This window comes from Prionailurus bengalensis, chromosome A2 (genome assembly GCF_016509475.1).
Source record: "Prionailurus bengalensis isolate Pbe53 chromosome A2, Fcat_Pben_1.1_paternal_pri, whole genome shotgun sequence".
In the NCBI taxonomy this organism is placed as follows: domain Eukaryota; kingdom Metazoa; phylum Chordata; class Mammalia; order Carnivora; family Felidae; genus Prionailurus; species Prionailurus bengalensis.
The window spans coordinates 5,786,361-5,802,769 of NC_057348.1; the positions used below are offsets into that span (position 1 = coordinate 5,786,361).

The 16,409-nt window shown below is 58.4% G+C and overlaps 1 protein-coding gene across 1 annotated transcript in view; it reads left to right on the plus strand.

Annotated features, from left to right (window-relative positions):
* The window catches only part of FBN3 (fibrillin 3), a 59,748-nt gene that overhangs the window by 39,166 nt on the left and 4,173 nt on the right, over positions 1–16,409 (plus strand). The window contains exons 42-61 of the mRNA XM_043586441.1: positions 1,237–1,362; positions 1,638–1,763; positions 2,129–2,254; positions 2,630–2,746; positions 4,036–4,164; positions 5,166–5,285; positions 6,039–6,164; positions 6,999–7,151; positions 7,292–7,357; positions 7,560–7,685; positions 7,923–8,042; positions 8,162–8,284; positions 9,633–9,767; positions 9,913–10,038; positions 10,566–10,772; positions 11,582–11,707; positions 12,281–12,403; positions 12,563–12,679; positions 15,897–16,025; positions 16,115–16,234. Coding sequence (XP_043442376.1) covers positions 1,237–1,362; positions 1,638–1,763; positions 2,129–2,254; positions 2,630–2,746; positions 4,036–4,164; positions 5,166–5,285; positions 6,039–6,164; positions 6,999–7,151; positions 7,292–7,357; positions 7,560–7,685; positions 7,923–8,042; positions 8,162–8,284; positions 9,633–9,767; positions 9,913–10,038; positions 10,566–10,772; positions 11,582–11,707; positions 12,281–12,403; positions 12,563–12,679; positions 15,897–16,025; positions 16,115–16,234 — 2,541 coding nt within the window. The remainder of the gene's footprint in view (positions 1–1,236; positions 1,363–1,637; positions 1,764–2,128; positions 2,255–2,629; positions 2,747–4,035; positions 4,165–5,165; positions 5,286–6,038; positions 6,165–6,998; positions 7,152–7,291; positions 7,358–7,559; positions 7,686–7,922; positions 8,043–8,161; positions 8,285–9,632; positions 9,768–9,912; positions 10,039–10,565; positions 10,773–11,581; positions 11,708–12,280; positions 12,404–12,562; positions 12,680–15,896; positions 16,026–16,114; positions 16,235–16,409) is intronic.

Consider the following 16,409-nt stretch of genomic DNA (forward strand, 5'->3'; position numbering starts at 1 on the left):
ATCGGACTTTGGCTCAGGTCATGATCTCACAGTTCGTGAGTTCTAGCCCCGCATTGGGCTTGCTGCTATCAGCCCAGAGACTGCTTTGGATCCCCTGTCCCTGTGTCTCTGCCCCTCCCCAACCTGTGCTCGCTAAAAATAAATAAACATTAAAAAAGGAAAACACATTTATAGCACTATACTATATTTATATAAAAAATACAGCTAAGTGGCCCTGTGCAGTTTGAACATGTGCTGTTGAACATGTGCTGTTTAAGCATCAACTGTATAGACAACAGCTTTTTGGGGGTATAACTCACATACCACACGTCTCGCCCATCTTAAGTACAATTCAGTGGTTTTCCGTGTCTTCACAGAGCTGTGCTGCCATCACCACTAAGTTAGAACATTTTAATTTTTTTTTTTAAGTTTATCCATTTATTTTGAGGTTGGGGAGGGGAAGAGAGGGAGAGAGCGAATCCCAAGCAGGCTCTGCACTGTCAGCACAGAGCCCGACTCGGGGCTTGAACTCAACGAACCGTAAGATCACGACCTGAGCCCAAACCAAGACTGGGCACTTAACCGACTGAGCCACCCAGGCACCCCTACCTTAGAACATTTTCATCACTCAAAAAGACACCCGGTGCCCGTGAGCAGACACCCCCCGTCCCCCCTCAGCCAGCCCCTGGCAACCCCTGTTCTACTTTCTGTGCCTGTGGATTTGCTCTTCCGGGCATTTGACATCAGTGGGATTGTACAATATCTGTTCCTGCATCTGGTTTCTCCCACTGGGCATCGTGCATTCAGGGCTCGCCCACGTCGTAGCGTGTCCGTGTTTCACCCCTTTGTGAGGCTGGGTTACGTTCCATCATGCGGATGGACCATGGTTCGCTACCCATTCCTCTGCTGACGCTTCTGGTTTCTTGCTCAGCGTTGTCCCAGGACCCCCCCCCCCCCATGTGGCTTCCTGATCTCGCAGGGGCTGTTGACCCCAGCAGACCCCTTGAGGCAGAGGCAGACTCACTGGGCTGCGGCGAACGTGTTTTCAGTTGAGAGACGCTCACCCCCCTCTGTTCTCTGCCTTTCGTCCCACATCCTGATCTCTTTCTGGTGTCAGAAAGACTTCAGCTGCCGCAGAATTTTTCCAGTGTGCTCGTTTGTGGCCACCCCTTCTCCCAGACTGCATGGCCCCCTGGCCCAGGGTCCCCAGGTGTTCCCTGGGGCTGGGCTGCCCCTGACGGCCGACGTCCTCCCCAGACATCGACGAGTGTGGGGAGATCCCCGCCCTCTGTGCCAATGGCGTCTGCATCAACCAGATCGGGAGCTTCCGCTGTGAGTGCCCCACGGGCTTCAGCTACAACGGCGTGCTGCTGGTCTGCGAAGGTGCCACCTGCCCGGCCTCCCCAGCCCTGGGTGGGAGGCTCGTCCCCCACCCCCTGCCCTCTGGACAAGTCACTTAAGCTCCATAAGCCTCAGTTTCCCTTTCTGTACAGCGGGGCCGATGCCTTTCCGGGGGGCCTCCAACCCACATAACCAGCCTCCCTCTGGTTCCGGCCACTTCCGGAGGGATTCCCCGCTGCAAAGCCCGGGGCAGGGTTTGGGGTTGGGACCAGGCAAGGAAGCCTCCCGCGCTCCTGCCTGTCGGTTGTATCCCGCAGACGTGAACGAGTGTGCCGGCGGGGAGAGCCCCTGCCAGCAGAACGCCGACTGCATCAATATCCCTGGCAGCTACCGCTGCAAGTGCGCCCGAGGGTACAAGCTGTCGCCGAGCGGGGCTTGCGTGGGTGAGCGGGCACCCCAGCACGCTGCAGGGCAGGGAGCCGAGGGGGTGGGCTGTGGGACCTGGCGGGCAGGGACAAGCCCTGTGACTTGAGTAGGGCACGGCTCTGTCCGGGTCTTTCTCCTCGGCTGTGCCGTGGGGTGGTTGGGGATGCCGAGCACCTGTTAATAGGGGGCTTGGAAGCGGGGGGGGGGGGGGATGGGAGCATGGTGCTGGCAGCAGCTTGAGCGGGGACTTCCAGGCGGGTTCCGGCTTCCCCATCACCGCACGCAAGGGCTCGGCAAACGCCAGGCGTGTGTGTGTGTGGGCATGTGTGGGTGTGTGTGGAGGTGGGGTTCTGGGGACACCACACTGCCTGCCCTCCCCCAGGACGGAATGAGTGTCGGGAGATGCCAAGCATCTGTAGCCATGGCGACTGTGTGGACACCGAGGGCAGCTACACTTGCCTCTGTCACCGTGGCTTCCGGGCCTCGGCGGACCAGACCCTGTGCACCGGTGAGCGTCCCTTCCTGTTCCCCCCCAGAAAACCAGGCTGCCAAGCCAGAGGGACCTCAGGTGCACACGTCCCCTGTGAGGGCAGTGCTTTCATTCATCTGGTTTACAAACAGACCCAGGTTTGAGTCCTAGCACTTAAGGCCTTGGATATATGACCTTTATTCACCTCCTTGTGCCTCGGTTGCAAAACGGGAGTGATAAATCGTTTCAGGGGCTCTTTCCAGTCACCTCCCCCCCCCCCCAGGGGTCACTGCCCGTCCATCCGGACAGGGCTAGGTGCAGGAGAGGCGGGCTGGGTCTAGCCAGGCCCTCAGTCCCTGAGCCGCCTGATGCCCTGGGTGAGCCAGGCGGGGCTTGGGGGCTTTGCTCTGGCAGACGTCGACGAGTGTGACCGGCAGCCATGCGGAAATGGGACCTGCAAGAACATTGTTGGCTCCTACAACTGCCTCTGCTTCCCTGGCTTCGTGGCGACACACCGTGGAGATTGCGTCGGTGAGCCCCTGGGCCGGTGGGCAGGCCTCATTGCCCCGCCCTGAAAAGTGGATCCTCAGCTTGAGGGCGCCCCTCTGAAATAAAGGGTCTGGCCCCAGGGATCCCTTCAGAAAAACAACCCCAGTGGTCGGTGCTCCCTCTAAAATAGTCAACCACAAAATTTCCCACCCGACCCCATGGTCAGGCGTCAGGAGGTCTCTCGCTAGAGCTTACGCTTAGGGTGACGGCAGCCGGTGGACAGTATAGAGGACACAGCACAGACCTGGGTGGTGTGATGCTGCCACCTGGGTGCAGTGGTTAAAAGCATGAATTCCAAAGTAAGGCAACATGAATTCAAATCCCAGCTTTGCCACCTGCCATCTCTGTGACCCCAGATGAGTCGTTTTACCTTTTACCTCTCTGGGCTTCAGTTTCCTCTTCTGCAAAAAGGAGATTAATAGTAGTACCTACTTATGTTAATGTTAGACCAAGCAGACAGTAATAACAAGAAATGTTAGCAGAGATGGAAAAAGATATCATATAAAGAGACCAATTCCTTGAGAAGACATAACAACCATAAATACATATGCATCTAACAACAGAGCTTCAAAACATACAAAGTAAAAAATGACAGAGCTGGAAAAAAAAAGATAAACCCACAGTTACGGTTGGAGACTTCAACACTTACCCTCAGTAGGAGAGGGGACAAATAGAAAATAAGTAAGGATAAAGAAGATCTGAATAACACTGTCAATCACCTAGACCTGGTCAGTATTTATAGAACATTCCAGAACACACATCCTTCTCAAGTGCACCTGGACATTTACCAGGAAAACCCATATTCTGGGCCATAAAACAAACCTTAGAAAATTAAAAAGACTTTTAGTCACACAAAGTAGGTCCTCAGAATGTAAGGGAAGTAAACTAGAAACCAGTCACAGAAAGACATCCCGAAAAATCTCCAAATATTTGGAAATTAAACAGTATATTCCTAAAGAATCCAGAGATCGAAGAAGCAATCATAAGGGAAGTCAGAAAATATTTTTGACTTAAACGAAAATGAAAACACAACACAATTTGTGGAGTTCAGCTAATGGAGTGCCCAGAGGCAAATTCATAGCTTTAAGTGCTTATACTAGAAAATACTGCTATCTGCCTCATTGGGTAGTTGGATATACAGAGCCTAGCACATGAATACATGATAAATTGAAGTCCCTGCCATCAACTTAACTTCATTGTGGACAGAGTGCAAGGGAGGCTCAGAGCCCCAGGACTATGGGTGACCCCATCCGCCCATATCCCCTCTGCAGACATGGATGAATGCACCACCCTGGTGGGGCAGGTGTGCCGATTTGGCCAGTGTCTCAACACAGCTGGCTCCTTCCACTGCCTCTGCCAGGATGGCTTCGAGCTCACGGCCGACGGGAAGAACTGCATAGGTGAGTCTCGCCTTGGAGTGGGGAGTCATCTCCACCAGCCCCTGCTCCAAGTTGACCTGCAGTTCATACTTCCAAGTGATGACGGTTTCATTTCATAATCATGCACTTATTTTAAGGTATAAAAGGAAATACAACTAGCACATCACATCCATGTTTTCCCAGGATTTGTGGTTTAGGGTAAGGCTGTCTTAAAAACCTGAGTTTTCAAGGCACCTGTGTGGCTCAGTTGGTTAAGCGTCCGATTCTTGGTTTCGGCTCAGGTCACAATCTCTCAATTCATGAGTTCGAGTCCCGTGTGGGGCTCTGCACTGAAAGCACGGAGCCTGCTTGGGATTCTTTCTGTCCCTCTCTGCTCCTCCCCTGGACACACTCTCTGTCTCTCTGTCAAAATAAGTAAACTTAAAAAATGCTTTTAAAAAGCCCTAAGTTTATGGGGCGCCTGGGTGGCTCGGTCAGTTGAGCATCCAACTTCAGCTCAGGTCATGATCTCACAGCTCATGAGTTCAAGCCCTGTGTCCAGCTCTGTGCTGACAGCTCAGAGAGCCTGGAACCTGCTTCGGATTCTGTGTCTCCCTCTCTCTCTGACCCTCCCCTACTCACACTTGGTCTGTCTCTCTCTCTCTCTCTCTCTCTCTCTCTCAAAAATAAATAAACTTAAAAAAAATTTTTTTAAAAACCCTAAGTTTTCTGAAATAAAGAATAGTCAAGGTGCTACATGGATTACACAGAAATCATGAAGGGGGTCTGTAAGTGGCTTAAGATTAGAGGCCTTGCTCCTTCCCTTGGACACCACATAGCTTCACCTATAACCCCCACTTTAGGACCCAGAATATCCTTCCCAGGCTGTCTCTTTTTTCCTGAGTCTCAACTCTTCCCCTGGACCCAGGAAGACTCGTTCTGGGGCCCTTGGTCATCATGCGGTGACTACAGGTGCTGGTCCCAGTCCCAGGTGAACCCCTGTCACAGGCTGGTGCTGGGACCCCTCGCCTCCCTCTCCCCAGACACCAATGAGTGTTTCAGCCTCGCGGGAACCTGCCTGCCAGGCACTTGCCAGAACCTCGAGGGCTCCTTCCGCTGCATCTGTCCCCCTGGCTTCCAGGTGCAGAATGACCGCTGTGTCGGTGAGTGTCTCTCTGGGCCTCTGTTTCCCCATCTGTGAAATGGGAATGCCAGCTGGGGTCTTGGTGAGGGTGGAGGCGTCCTTAGCACAGCACCCAACACAGCTGTGTACACAACTTCTGTTACGAGGATTATTTCGGATGCTCGGCTCAGGGTCTCTCTCTGGGGCCCAGAGGCTTCTTCTTCATGGATCCTACAAAATGGGCGTGGGTGTGGGCTTGCAGGGCCCGGAGAACTCCTCACTCTTGGTGGGTGGTGGTCAGGGACCAGTCTGGCCCGAGTTCCCCCTGGTGTAAGTCCCTGTCTGGGTGACTTTGTACCGAGTCGGCTACTCTGGACCAGTCTGGCCTAGGCAGGTGGGCTAACCTAGATCAGTCTGGACCCTCTCTTCTGATCTATTCTCTCTGGTCTCCCCTAAGTACAGTATGAGCTAACCTCATCCAGCATAAGCTAGGTTTATCTGATCCTGGTTAGCTTTGTACACGGTCAGTCTCTAAAGATGAACTTTTCCTGACCATGACCCCTGTCCCGGAGATACCTTCTAGGAAAGACTCCTCCCCCGCCCCCAACACAGCCCAGCTGGTGCTCTGGCTCACTGCATCCCGAGGGCCCCTGGCCCGTGTCTGTCAGTTCTCGGACCCTCCCGGGCTGGGCTGCCACTCTGTCCGCCCCCTCCTCCCCCGACAGCTGAGGCTGTCCTACCCTGGCAGAGGTCCTGCCTGCACTCCACCTAGCTTGTGTCCCTGCCCCCCCAGACATCGACGAGTGCTTGGAAGGACCCAACCTCTGCCTCTTTGGCACCTGCACCAACAGCCCTGGGAGTTTCCAGTGCCTGTGCCCACCTGGCTTCGTCCTTTCTGACAACAGGCACCGTTGCTTTGGTGAGTCTGTGGTTCTCCCTTTGAGAAGAGGTGGAAGGTAGGGCGGGAAGAGTGGGGCCACCCCGAAAAGGGGGCTGCAGTTTCCTGCATGGATCTCCAGGAGCTCTGCCCAGGCAGAGGTGCTTCCCGGCATTGGTGGGGTTTTTTTAGTCCAAACAGCCTCTGCGCCAGACAAGTCACTTGCACGGAGGGCTATCCTGGTCCAGTCTGGGCTAACCTGGTCTCCTGGGCTTTGGTTGTCCTGTAGTGGCTGCGGTTGCCCTCCGTGGGCTGGCCTCAGCTCAGTAGGCCAGCCTTGTCCAGTGTGTGGGCTAGCCTCAACCAATCCGAGCCAGCATCGTCTCTCCCTGGTTAGGGGCAGCAAAGCAGAGGGCAGGGCAACCCAATCAGTGTTTGTTGTTCAGACCCCAGCCAGCCCTTGAGGACTTCTCAGGCTGATGGGAGTCCAGGGCTGATGAGGGGGGTCCACGATGATGATTGGGGGTCTCATGTCCCAGGTCCTCTGGCTCTCTGGAATCAGTTGCTTCGCCTCTCCAGGAAGGGGCTTTCTGAGCCACGAATAACTGGCTGAGTGTGCTCCCCTTGGCACAGCTGTGGATGTGGGGTGTCACTGGAAGGGATTCCCAGGGGTCCAGTGGAAGCCCCAGGGCTGGCCCTCATTGGCCCAGTGTAGGTCACATGTCCATCTCGGAGCCAATCACCACAATAGGGGGGGTTCTGATTGGCCACTTGGTAGGGTCTGGGCCCCCATTCTCTGGGACCGGGGTGATGATCAGGGCACTACCGATGACCTTTCTAATGTTTCCCTGGGTGGGGGGGGGGGTCACCCCACAGACACGCGGCAGAGTTTCTGCTTCACTCACTTTGAGGCCGGGAAGTGCTCTGTGCCCAAAGCTTTCAACACCACCAAGGCCCGGTGCTGCTGCAGCCAGAAGCCTGGCGAGGGCTGGAACTACCCCTGTGAGCTGTGTCCTCAGGAGGGCAGCGGTGAGCTTCCTGCCCTGTCTGTCTCCCCTTAGATTCCGCCTGCTGGCCCACATCTGTTTGGTTTCCTACACACGCTCGGGGGGGGCTCTAGGGGCCGCAGCAGCCCCCGACCCTCACCCCCTTCCCTTCTTGGTGTCCAGCTGCCTTTCAGGAGCTCTGCCCCTTCGGCCACGGGGCGGTCCCAGGCCCGGATGACTCTCGGGAAGGTGAGCCCCTCGCCCACGGGCCAAAGGCCCCTGGCAGCCGCCTAGCCCTGTCTGGACTCTGTCTGTCCCCCGTTCCCAAGTCTCAGGCTCCCTCCTTGCCCAGTGGGTGGCCCGGACCGCACCGGCCTGGAGGGGAGGAAGAGACCCCCGAGTGTGGCCGGGGCGTGACCAATGCCGTGTCTGGCACCCCCGCCTCCCGCAGACGTGAATGAGTGCGCGGAGAACCCCGGCGTCTGCACTAACGGCCTCTGCGTCAACACCGATGGGTCCTTCCGCTGCGAGTGTCCCTTTGGCTACAGCCTGGACTTCACAGGCATCCGCTGTGTGGGTGAGTGATCAGCCTGCCCACGCGCCCGGGAGGAAGGAGCGGAGCAGACAGGGCAGAGGTCCGTTGCCCACTCAGGCCAACCCACTGAGCACGCGCATCCCGCGTGCAGCCCGGAGTTGCGCCAGATCAGGCCCGTGTGGTCGGTGGCACTCAGGGGGTGCGGACAGGATAATGTGGAGATAGCGAGGGCGGGAGGCCCTCTGCGGGTCCTGACGGCTCCCTTCCCCCCTACCCCAGACGTAGATGAGTGCGCCGTCGGGCACCCCTGTGGCAAAGGCACCTGCGCTAACGTCATCGGAGGCTTCGAATGTGCCTGCGCCGACGGCTTTGAGCCCGGCCCCATGGTGACCTGCGAGGGTACGAGCCTGCCTGCCTCTGGGCTGTGTGATGGGGGGCATCGGTGGCTGGCCTGAGGGCGGGGGTGTGGATCCCACAGGCAGACCCTGCCCAGCCCGCCCCTCCCCTGGCCTCCCCAGACATCGACGAGTGCTCCCTGAACCCCCTGCTCTGTGCCTTCCGCTGCCGCAACACTGAGGGCTCCTACGTGTGCACCTGCCCGGCCGGCTACGCCCTGAGGGAGGACGGGGCCATGTGCAGAGGTAGGATGTGCAGGAGAGGCGGGCGGGGCCCCGGGCTCCCCATACCTCGATCCTGGAGAAGACAGGGAAATGCGAGCCTGTGCCCAAGGGGGAGCACCAAGAAATGGAGTGAGGGCAGCACTGAGGCAGTGAGGTGCGGTGGGTGCTCTTCTGTGAGTGGTGCTTCTGTCGTCATGAAAATGGGGTCTCCAGTCTTAGCAGGCCAGTGGTTCTGGTGGCCTCTGCAGTGGCTGCTGGGCTCGCCCTGAGCTGAGTAGGACCGTGAGGGCTCTTACTGTGTCTCCCAGGGGACGTGTGGTGGTGATGCCTGAAGACCTTTATTTTTCATGTTTTTATTTATTTTTAAGAGAACATGAGCAGGGGAGGGGCAGAGAGAGGGGGATAGAGGATCTGAAGCTGGCTCTGTGCTGTCAGCAGTGAGCCTGACGCAGGGCTCGGATTCACCGACTGTGAGCTCATGACTTGAGACAAAGTCAGACACTTAGCCGGCTGAGCCACCCAGGCTCCCCAACAGTTTTGTGGTTTTTTTAATGTTTTATTTATCTTTGAGAGAGAGAGAGAGAGACAGAGCATGAGCAGGGGAGGGGCAGAGAGAGAGAGAGAAGGAGAGACAGAATCTGAAGCAGGCTCCGGGCTCTGAGCTGTCAGCACAGAGCACAAGGCGGGGCTCAAACTCACAGAGATCATGACTTGAACCAAAGTTGGATGCTCAACCGACTGAGCCGTGAGGCGCTCCCTGACAGGTTTTTAAAAAACGTTTATTTATTTCTTTTGAGAGAGAGAGCAGGGGCGGGGCAGAGAGAGAGGGAGAGAGAGAATCCCAAACAGGGTCGGTGCCATCAGCTTGGAGCCCAAGGAGGGGCTCGAACCCGCGAACCATGAGATTAGGACCTGAGCCGAAATCAAGAGTCAGATGCTGAACCAGCTGAGCCCCCCGGGCACCCCTGGAGACAGTTTTCATTGTGACAGCTGGGTGTGGGGGCTGCTGCAGACATCGAGTAGCCAAGGATACTGCTGAATATGCTACAGCACACAGAAAGACCTTCCACCACGAGGAAGTCTCTGGTCCCAGATGTCCTTAGTGTCGAAGCTGAGAAACTCTGCGCTGGGACTTGGTCCCTCCAGGGCTGTCTCAGGGTTAGCACTCCAGGGACCATGTTTAAGGCCGGACGGATTCACTGACCCTGACGTGGGCAGGGGGACGCAGGTGTTGGGACAGTCCCGACCCCTCAGCTTCATACTTTCGGTACCCAAGGGCACAGAGGGAAATGGGACCTGGGTCCCCACGGCCTGCGGCCAGGCCACGGGGCGCCTGACCTTGGCCCCCACTCTCCCTGGTCATCCGCAGATGTGGACGAGTGTGCGGACGGTCAGCAGGACTGTCACGAGCGGGGCATGCTGTGCAAGAACCTCATCGGCACCTTCGCCTGCGTCTGCCCCCCAGGCCTGCGGCCTCAGCCTGGCTCCGGGGAGGGCTGCACAGGTATGGGTGCGCTTGGGGGTGCAGGGCCCCCCCGGGGGAGACGAGTCAAAGCAGGAGAATGTGGCGGGAAGGGAGCGTGCAGGGTGAGGGGAGGCTGGCTTGCGGGGCTCCGGCCTCCCCACCGGCCTCATCCCTCCCGCCCCAGATGAGGACGAATGCCACGCGCAGCCCCGCCTGTGTGCCAACGGCCGCTGCGTCAACACCGCGGGCAGCTTCCAGTGTGACTGCGACAAGGGCTTCCAGCCCAGCCCCGCTGGCACTGAGTGCCACGGTGAGTGTGGCCACGCACGACGGGTACAGCTCTCCCAGGCCAACCCCCGCCCCCACCCCATCTCAGCCATGCCCCTGCCTCGGCCTGGAGCCGCAGGCCAGCCCCCTCGAGTCCCCACCAGCCTCCTCTTCCTCACCCAGTCCAGGCTCCAGCCTGTCCTGTCCACTTCCCTGGATGTCCTCCATCTGCTCTGTCCCCGCTGTCTGTCTGTCCGGCCCACTGCCACTCACACCTCCTCCCTAGTGTTCCCTGGCCCCCGTGCTGCCCTTGGCCGTCCGTGCTGTCCGCGGCCACAGGCGTCTCTTGACCCTACGGGTCTGCAGCTTCTGCCTCGGCCTCGGCCCCCGGAGGTCATCTGACAGTGCTAGGTGACAGCGGTCTGGAAGATTGCGCCCTGCGCCCACGCACAGCTGTGTCGGAGGCACCTGGGAGCCCTTGCTAGACTCTCGGTGCCGCCGGACCCCGGGGGGAAGGGGGCCCTGGACGGCAGGTGCCTGCCACCCACCCGCCTGCCCCGTTCTCTGCAGACGTCCGGCGGGGGCCCTGCTTCTCCGAGGTGCTGCAGGCCACGTGCCAGGCTCGCTCGAGCAGCGGTGAGGCCGTCACTAGGGCCCAGTGCTGTTGTGGGGGCGGCCGGGGCTGGGGGCCCGGCTGCGAGCTCTGTCCCCTGCCTGGCACCTCTGCCCACGGGACCCTGTGCCCCCACGGCTCAGGCTACACCGCCGAAGGCCAAGGTGGGTGGGGCATTTGTTCTCGGTCGTGTCTGTGTCCCAGAGGGGGCTGGGGTGTGCGAGCCAGTGCGAACCGGACCCCGTTCGTGGCTGTGCACGTGCATGAACTCGGGCGAGCGGGTGAACAGGTGTGTGAGCCGATGTGTGTGTGTTCTTTGTTCTCTGCGGGCTCATCGGGGAGTGTGTGAAAAAGGGTGCAGACCGGTGTGCATTCACTGGTGTGTGTGTTGTGCGTGCCGGCCGCATGAGGAGCATGTGCCGGAAGGTGGGTCCGTGTGCTTTGGATTCCAGCGAGTTCCACGGGGGCGGGTAGGTGTGCGAGCGAGTGTGAGTGACTGCGTCCACGAGTGTGTCTCATCCAGCGTGTCAGCGAGGGTGGGACAGGTCACCCCAAGCGAGCAGCGGTGACCCCCAGGTCTGACGAGGGTGTGTCTGGGGGGGGGGGGCGGGGGAGACAGAGGAGCCGCGGAACGTGTGTCCCTGTGATTCTGCAGGAGTGTCGGCCTGTGACTGGCGTGCAGTGTGTGTGTACCTCTGCCTGTGCTTCCGCATTTGTGTGCGTGTGCCCTGAGGTGTTGCAGTGAGGCTGCGGGAGGGCATGTTCCCCCTGCCAGGTGCTCTCGGGGTGTAGTGAATGGAGTGAATTAGTGAGTCCGGGGCGGGACTCACAGCCTCGGGGAGGGGTCCCTGGGGTCGGGCGGGGCAAGTAGAGGCTGGCCTCGGCCCGGGGGAGAGGGCTGCCGGCCAGAAGGGTGGAGGTGTGCCCCAGGGACCCGAGGCAGCCAGCGCAGCTGAGCCCTGCTTGTCCCCAGATGTGGACGAGTGCCGCATGCTCGCTGACCTCTGCCCTCACGGCGAGTGCATCAACAGCCTCGGCTCCTTCCGCTGTCGCTGCCAGGCTGGGTACGCGCCGGATGCTGCCGCCACAGCCTGCCTGGGTGAGCCTCCCGCCCCCATCCCCTGGCCTGGCCCGGCCCCGCTCCCTCTGCACAGCACCTGGCCTGCGCTTCCGGCCGAACCCGGGAAGCAGAGCATCCCCAGTCCCGCCCCCAGCCCCGACCTCATTTGGGCAACTTTCCTCCTGTTACTTCGTGCATCCTAAGATTTTCGGTTTCGTCGCGTAGCAGGTGTTCATCGAAGTCAGGGGTCAGCAAACTCCCTCCAGCTCAAGGGCCTAGTCCGGCCCTCTGCTTGTTTTTGTTAATAAAGTTTTATTGGCAGCCATAGCTATTTGGTTTCCTCTCCCTCTGTGGCTGCTTTCCTGCCACAGAGGCAGAGCTGAGTAGTTGGAACCGGAACCATGTGGCCTGCAAGGACAAACATGTTTAATCTCTGGCTTTTTACAGAAAAAGCATCCATTCCTTGTATAAGCCCATAGATTCTGATTGGTTCGGGCCTGGGAAGGAGGCCTCAGCAGGACCTGAGTGGAGACCCCAGCCCCTGACCCCCCGGGGGGGACATCTGTCTGACACCAACCCCCCCCCCCACCCCACATGCTGCCAACCGTCTAGATGTAGACGAGTGTGGCCAGGCGCCCCCGCCGTGTACCTTCCTCTGCAAAAACACCGAGGGCAGCTTCCTGTGCACCTGCCCCCGAGGCTACCTGCTGGAGAAGGACGGCAGGACCTGCAGAGGTGATGTCCCCCCCCCCAGGCCCTGTGGGGCTTCGTCCCCGACCCCCCGGGGATGCCCCGGGCACATCCCCGGCCGCTCACCCCCGGCTCTTTCCCCCGGGAAGCCCCCGGCCCCCGGGGGGGCCCTGCCCTGAGCCCGCGGGGACGTCTGTGCTGCAGACCTGGACGAGTGCTCCTCCAGGAACCACAACTGCCAGTTCTTCTGTATCAACACCGTCGGCTCCTTCACCTGCCACTGTCCCCCCGGCTTCACCCAGCGCCACCAGGCCTGCCTCGGTGAGTCCTCTCACCCCTCCCAGCCCCTGGCACGTGACGCTGGCCTTCGCTCACCTGTTCTCCAAATAAGCGGCAAGCCCCCCGTGTGTGCCAGACGGCGGGGACACAGAGGGGGTCAGAACAAAGCCCCTGCTCTGTTGGTGCCCACATCCTGCCAATGCCTAGGACTTCGGTCTCCTTCCTTGCCCTAGGGACCTGGGAGGAGGAGTCCCTCTGACCTCAGCCCAGGACGCTCACCTTTGCCCCTCACCGGTCCCTGATGGGTCTCTCTCCTACGGTCTCACGGGGTCCAGAGCGGAAGTTGGTTCCGAAGCCAGAGTTGCAGGGGCAACTGTCACTCCCATCGCTTTTTAGTGTCTCGTGGCCTGGGAGAACCAGACCTCCCCTGGGGGCCAAGCCCAGCCGTGGGTGGCCCCATTCAGGCTCCCACTAGTCCACTCAGCCCACACCTACTGAGACCTACGGTGGACCAGGCTGTGCTCTGGCCCGGAGGTCTTTGGACTCCAACCCTCAGGTCAGGCCTGCCCAGCCCCTGACTTGCTTCTGTTGACAAAGTTTGGTCGGCACACAGCCACGCCCATTTATTTGCATAGGGTCTGTAGTCGCCGTTTCGCTAAAATAACAGAGTCAGAGCCAAGTCGTTGCCACAAAGTCACACGTACCTCCTAGCTGTCCCTCTATAGGAACTGTTTGCCTCGCCCTGTTCTAAACCCTGAAGGTGCAGCAATGAACACAGGAGGCAAGCTTGCTGCCGCCATGGACTGTCCCTGCTAATAGGGACTCCAAATAGACACAAACAGCAAAGGCGCGCCTCGGTGGCTCAGTCAGTTAAATGCCTGACATCGGCTCAGGTCATGATCTCGAGGTTCGTGGGTTCGAGCCCCGCGTCGGGCTCTGTGCCGACAGCCCAGAGCCTGGAGCCTGCTCCGGATTCTGTGTCTTCCTCTCTCTCTGCCCCTCCCCTGCTCCTGCTCTGTTTCTCTCTGTCTCTAAAAAACAAATAAACATTTAAAAAAATTTAAAAACAAACAAACAGTAAGCTAACACCATAGCCTGTTGGAAAGTGATGCATGGCATGAGAGAAAGATAAAGTGAAGCAGAGTAAGGAGATCAGGAAGGCGGCAAGTTTTCCACTAGGGATCAGGAGAAGCCACATCCAAAGGGACTTTTGTACAAAGAGCTGACGGAGGTGAAGGAGGGAGTCACGTGCCCGTCTGGGGAAGAGCCTTCCAAGCCTTGAAACAAGATGCGTTTCTCTTTTTCTGCACATTCAAGTTATCTTCCCTGCTTCCTAAGATGAGCACGTTTAATGTGGCATCTGTATGAGTTTGTAGCTGTTTGCACGTACACATGCGGGCCCGTGTGCCAGTGCAGACACCCAGCAAGCTCCCGTGGGACTTCTCTCTCTGGAACAGAGTTGAAATTCTCAGCCAGGCTCCCCACTGCGTAGTTACCAGGGATCGACGGCTCCAGATCATTCACGGTTCACATCTGTGTAGCCTATACTCCTGGTGGGTGGTCTGAGGCTAACTAGATCAAGGGTCTGCAAATTTTTTCTGTAAAAAGCTCTAAGGTTGGGGCGCCTGGGTGGCTCAGTCAGTTAAGCAACCGACTTTGGCACAGATCATGATCTCACGATTTGTGAGTTTGAACCCTGTGTCAGGCTCTGTGCTGACAGCTCAGAGCCTGGAGCCTGCTTCAGATTCTCTCTCTCTCTCTCTCTCTCTCTCTCTCTCCCCCCCCCCTCTCCCTCTGCCCCTCCCCAGCTTGCACTCACTCTCTCTCTCTCTCTTTCTCTCTCTCCCAAAAATAAATAAATAAACATTAAAAAAAATAGCCTTGCCATTTTAGGCCAAAAGCAGTCATAGACAACATGTCATAAATGAATGGGCATAGCTGTGTGCCAATAAAATTTGTTTACGATAAGCAGGCAGTGGGCCAGATTTGGGTCTCAGGGCCTCTGTTTGCTTATGATTAAACTAGAAGATCAAACTTATATGACCACAGTATGCCCCCCTGACCCTTGGCCTGCTTTGTGGATGCAAAGGAAAGAGACCATAGTCGTGCCAGAGACCTCTCTCTGGTGAAATCCTAGCAGGAATCCAGGGCTAGTCTCTGTGGCCCCTCAAAGGACGGCTCAGGCATGACGGATGACACCAGCAGCAGATACAGGAGCCACTCTGGCTGAGGAGCCCAGGTCCCCAGCGTCTCTCATACCCGAGAGAGATCCCAGGTCCCCAAAGGGAGGCGTCTGGTGTCAATCTTCATTCCCTAGAGAGCCAAAACGAGGGTTCCCCCCGCCCCACCCTGGAGATGCACTGTTCACTCCCTAAACTCCCAGCATGGGCCATTAGCACGGTAGCCACACTGTCTGGTAACCAGCCCGTCTCTGCTCGCACTGATGGCACAAAACACCACAGACTGGGCAGCTTGAACGACAGACACTTGTTGCACGCGGTTCTGGAGATTGGAAGTCCAAGGCCAGGGTGCCGGCCTGGTGGGTTTCTGGTAAGGGCTCTCCTCCGGCTGGCAGATGGCTGCCTTCTCGAGGTGTGCTCCCATGGCAGGGAGAGCAAGCTCTCTGGTGTCTCTGCTTACAAGGGCGCTAACCCCGTCCTCAGGACCCCACCCTCACGGCCTCATCTAAACTGAAGCCCCTGCCGGAGGCCCCACCTGCAAACACCATCACTCTGTGGGGTTAGGGCTTCAACATACGAATCTGGAGTGGAGGGGGGACAGCCACTTTCAGTCCATAATCCTGGCTGACGTGTCATGATGGTCCGGTGTCCGCGAGGACAGAGTGCACTGTTACCCCCAGGAAAAGGGGTTTTGTTCATCCCTGAGTCCCGTGCTGAGCACTGTCCCGAGCCCTGTGTGTGACTGGATTAATCTCCCAAAACCGCGGTGAGGGAGGTGTTACCATCTCTGTGCTACAGCTGGGGAGACAGGCCCACAGGGGGTAAGTCAGCCACCCCGGGCCACACAGCTTTGAGGTGCCGCAGACAAGATTCAAAGGAAGTCGTATACGTGCTTCATCTCAAACGTTCAAGGCAGTTCTGTGATGTGGGACCGCTATGGATCTCATTTCACAGAAGGGGAGACTGAGGCACGGAGAGGGCCAGTGACTTGCCCGGGAGCTGGGTAGGCCCAGCATTGTGGTGCTGGCCGTGAATCCCCTAACCGCTAGGCTGTCCTGCCCGTTCCCTGTCCTCTGCAGACACCGACGAGTGCTTGGCCCAGCCTGGCCCGTGTGGCCCCCGGGGGCACTGCCTCAACACCCCGGGCAGCTTCAGCTGTGAGTGCCACCGAGGCTTCACCCTGGACAGCTCAGGCCATGGCTGCGAAGGTAGAGCTGGGATTTGGGAGGGCTCTGGGCCTGGGCTGTGGTCCCCAGGGCCACCGGGCGAGCCCTGCCACCCGGTCTCTGTCTCGCAGACGTGGATGAATGTGACGGGCCCCATCGCTGTCGGCACGGCTGTCAGAACGAGCTGGGGGGCTACCGCTGTGGCTGCCCCCAGGGCTTCACCCCGCACTCCCAGTGGAGCCAGTGTGTGGGTGAGTGTCAAGGGCCCCCCATCAGGATCTGTTGGGAGCAGGCAACTAGGAACCGCCCCCACCCGAGATGTTGGGATAAAGCACAATGACCTAAAGTGCTTCTGGGCCGGCCCGGGAGGTAGTGAGGTCCCCACTGCTGGGGAGACTGGGGAGTCGGGGGGCTGCAGATAAAGCA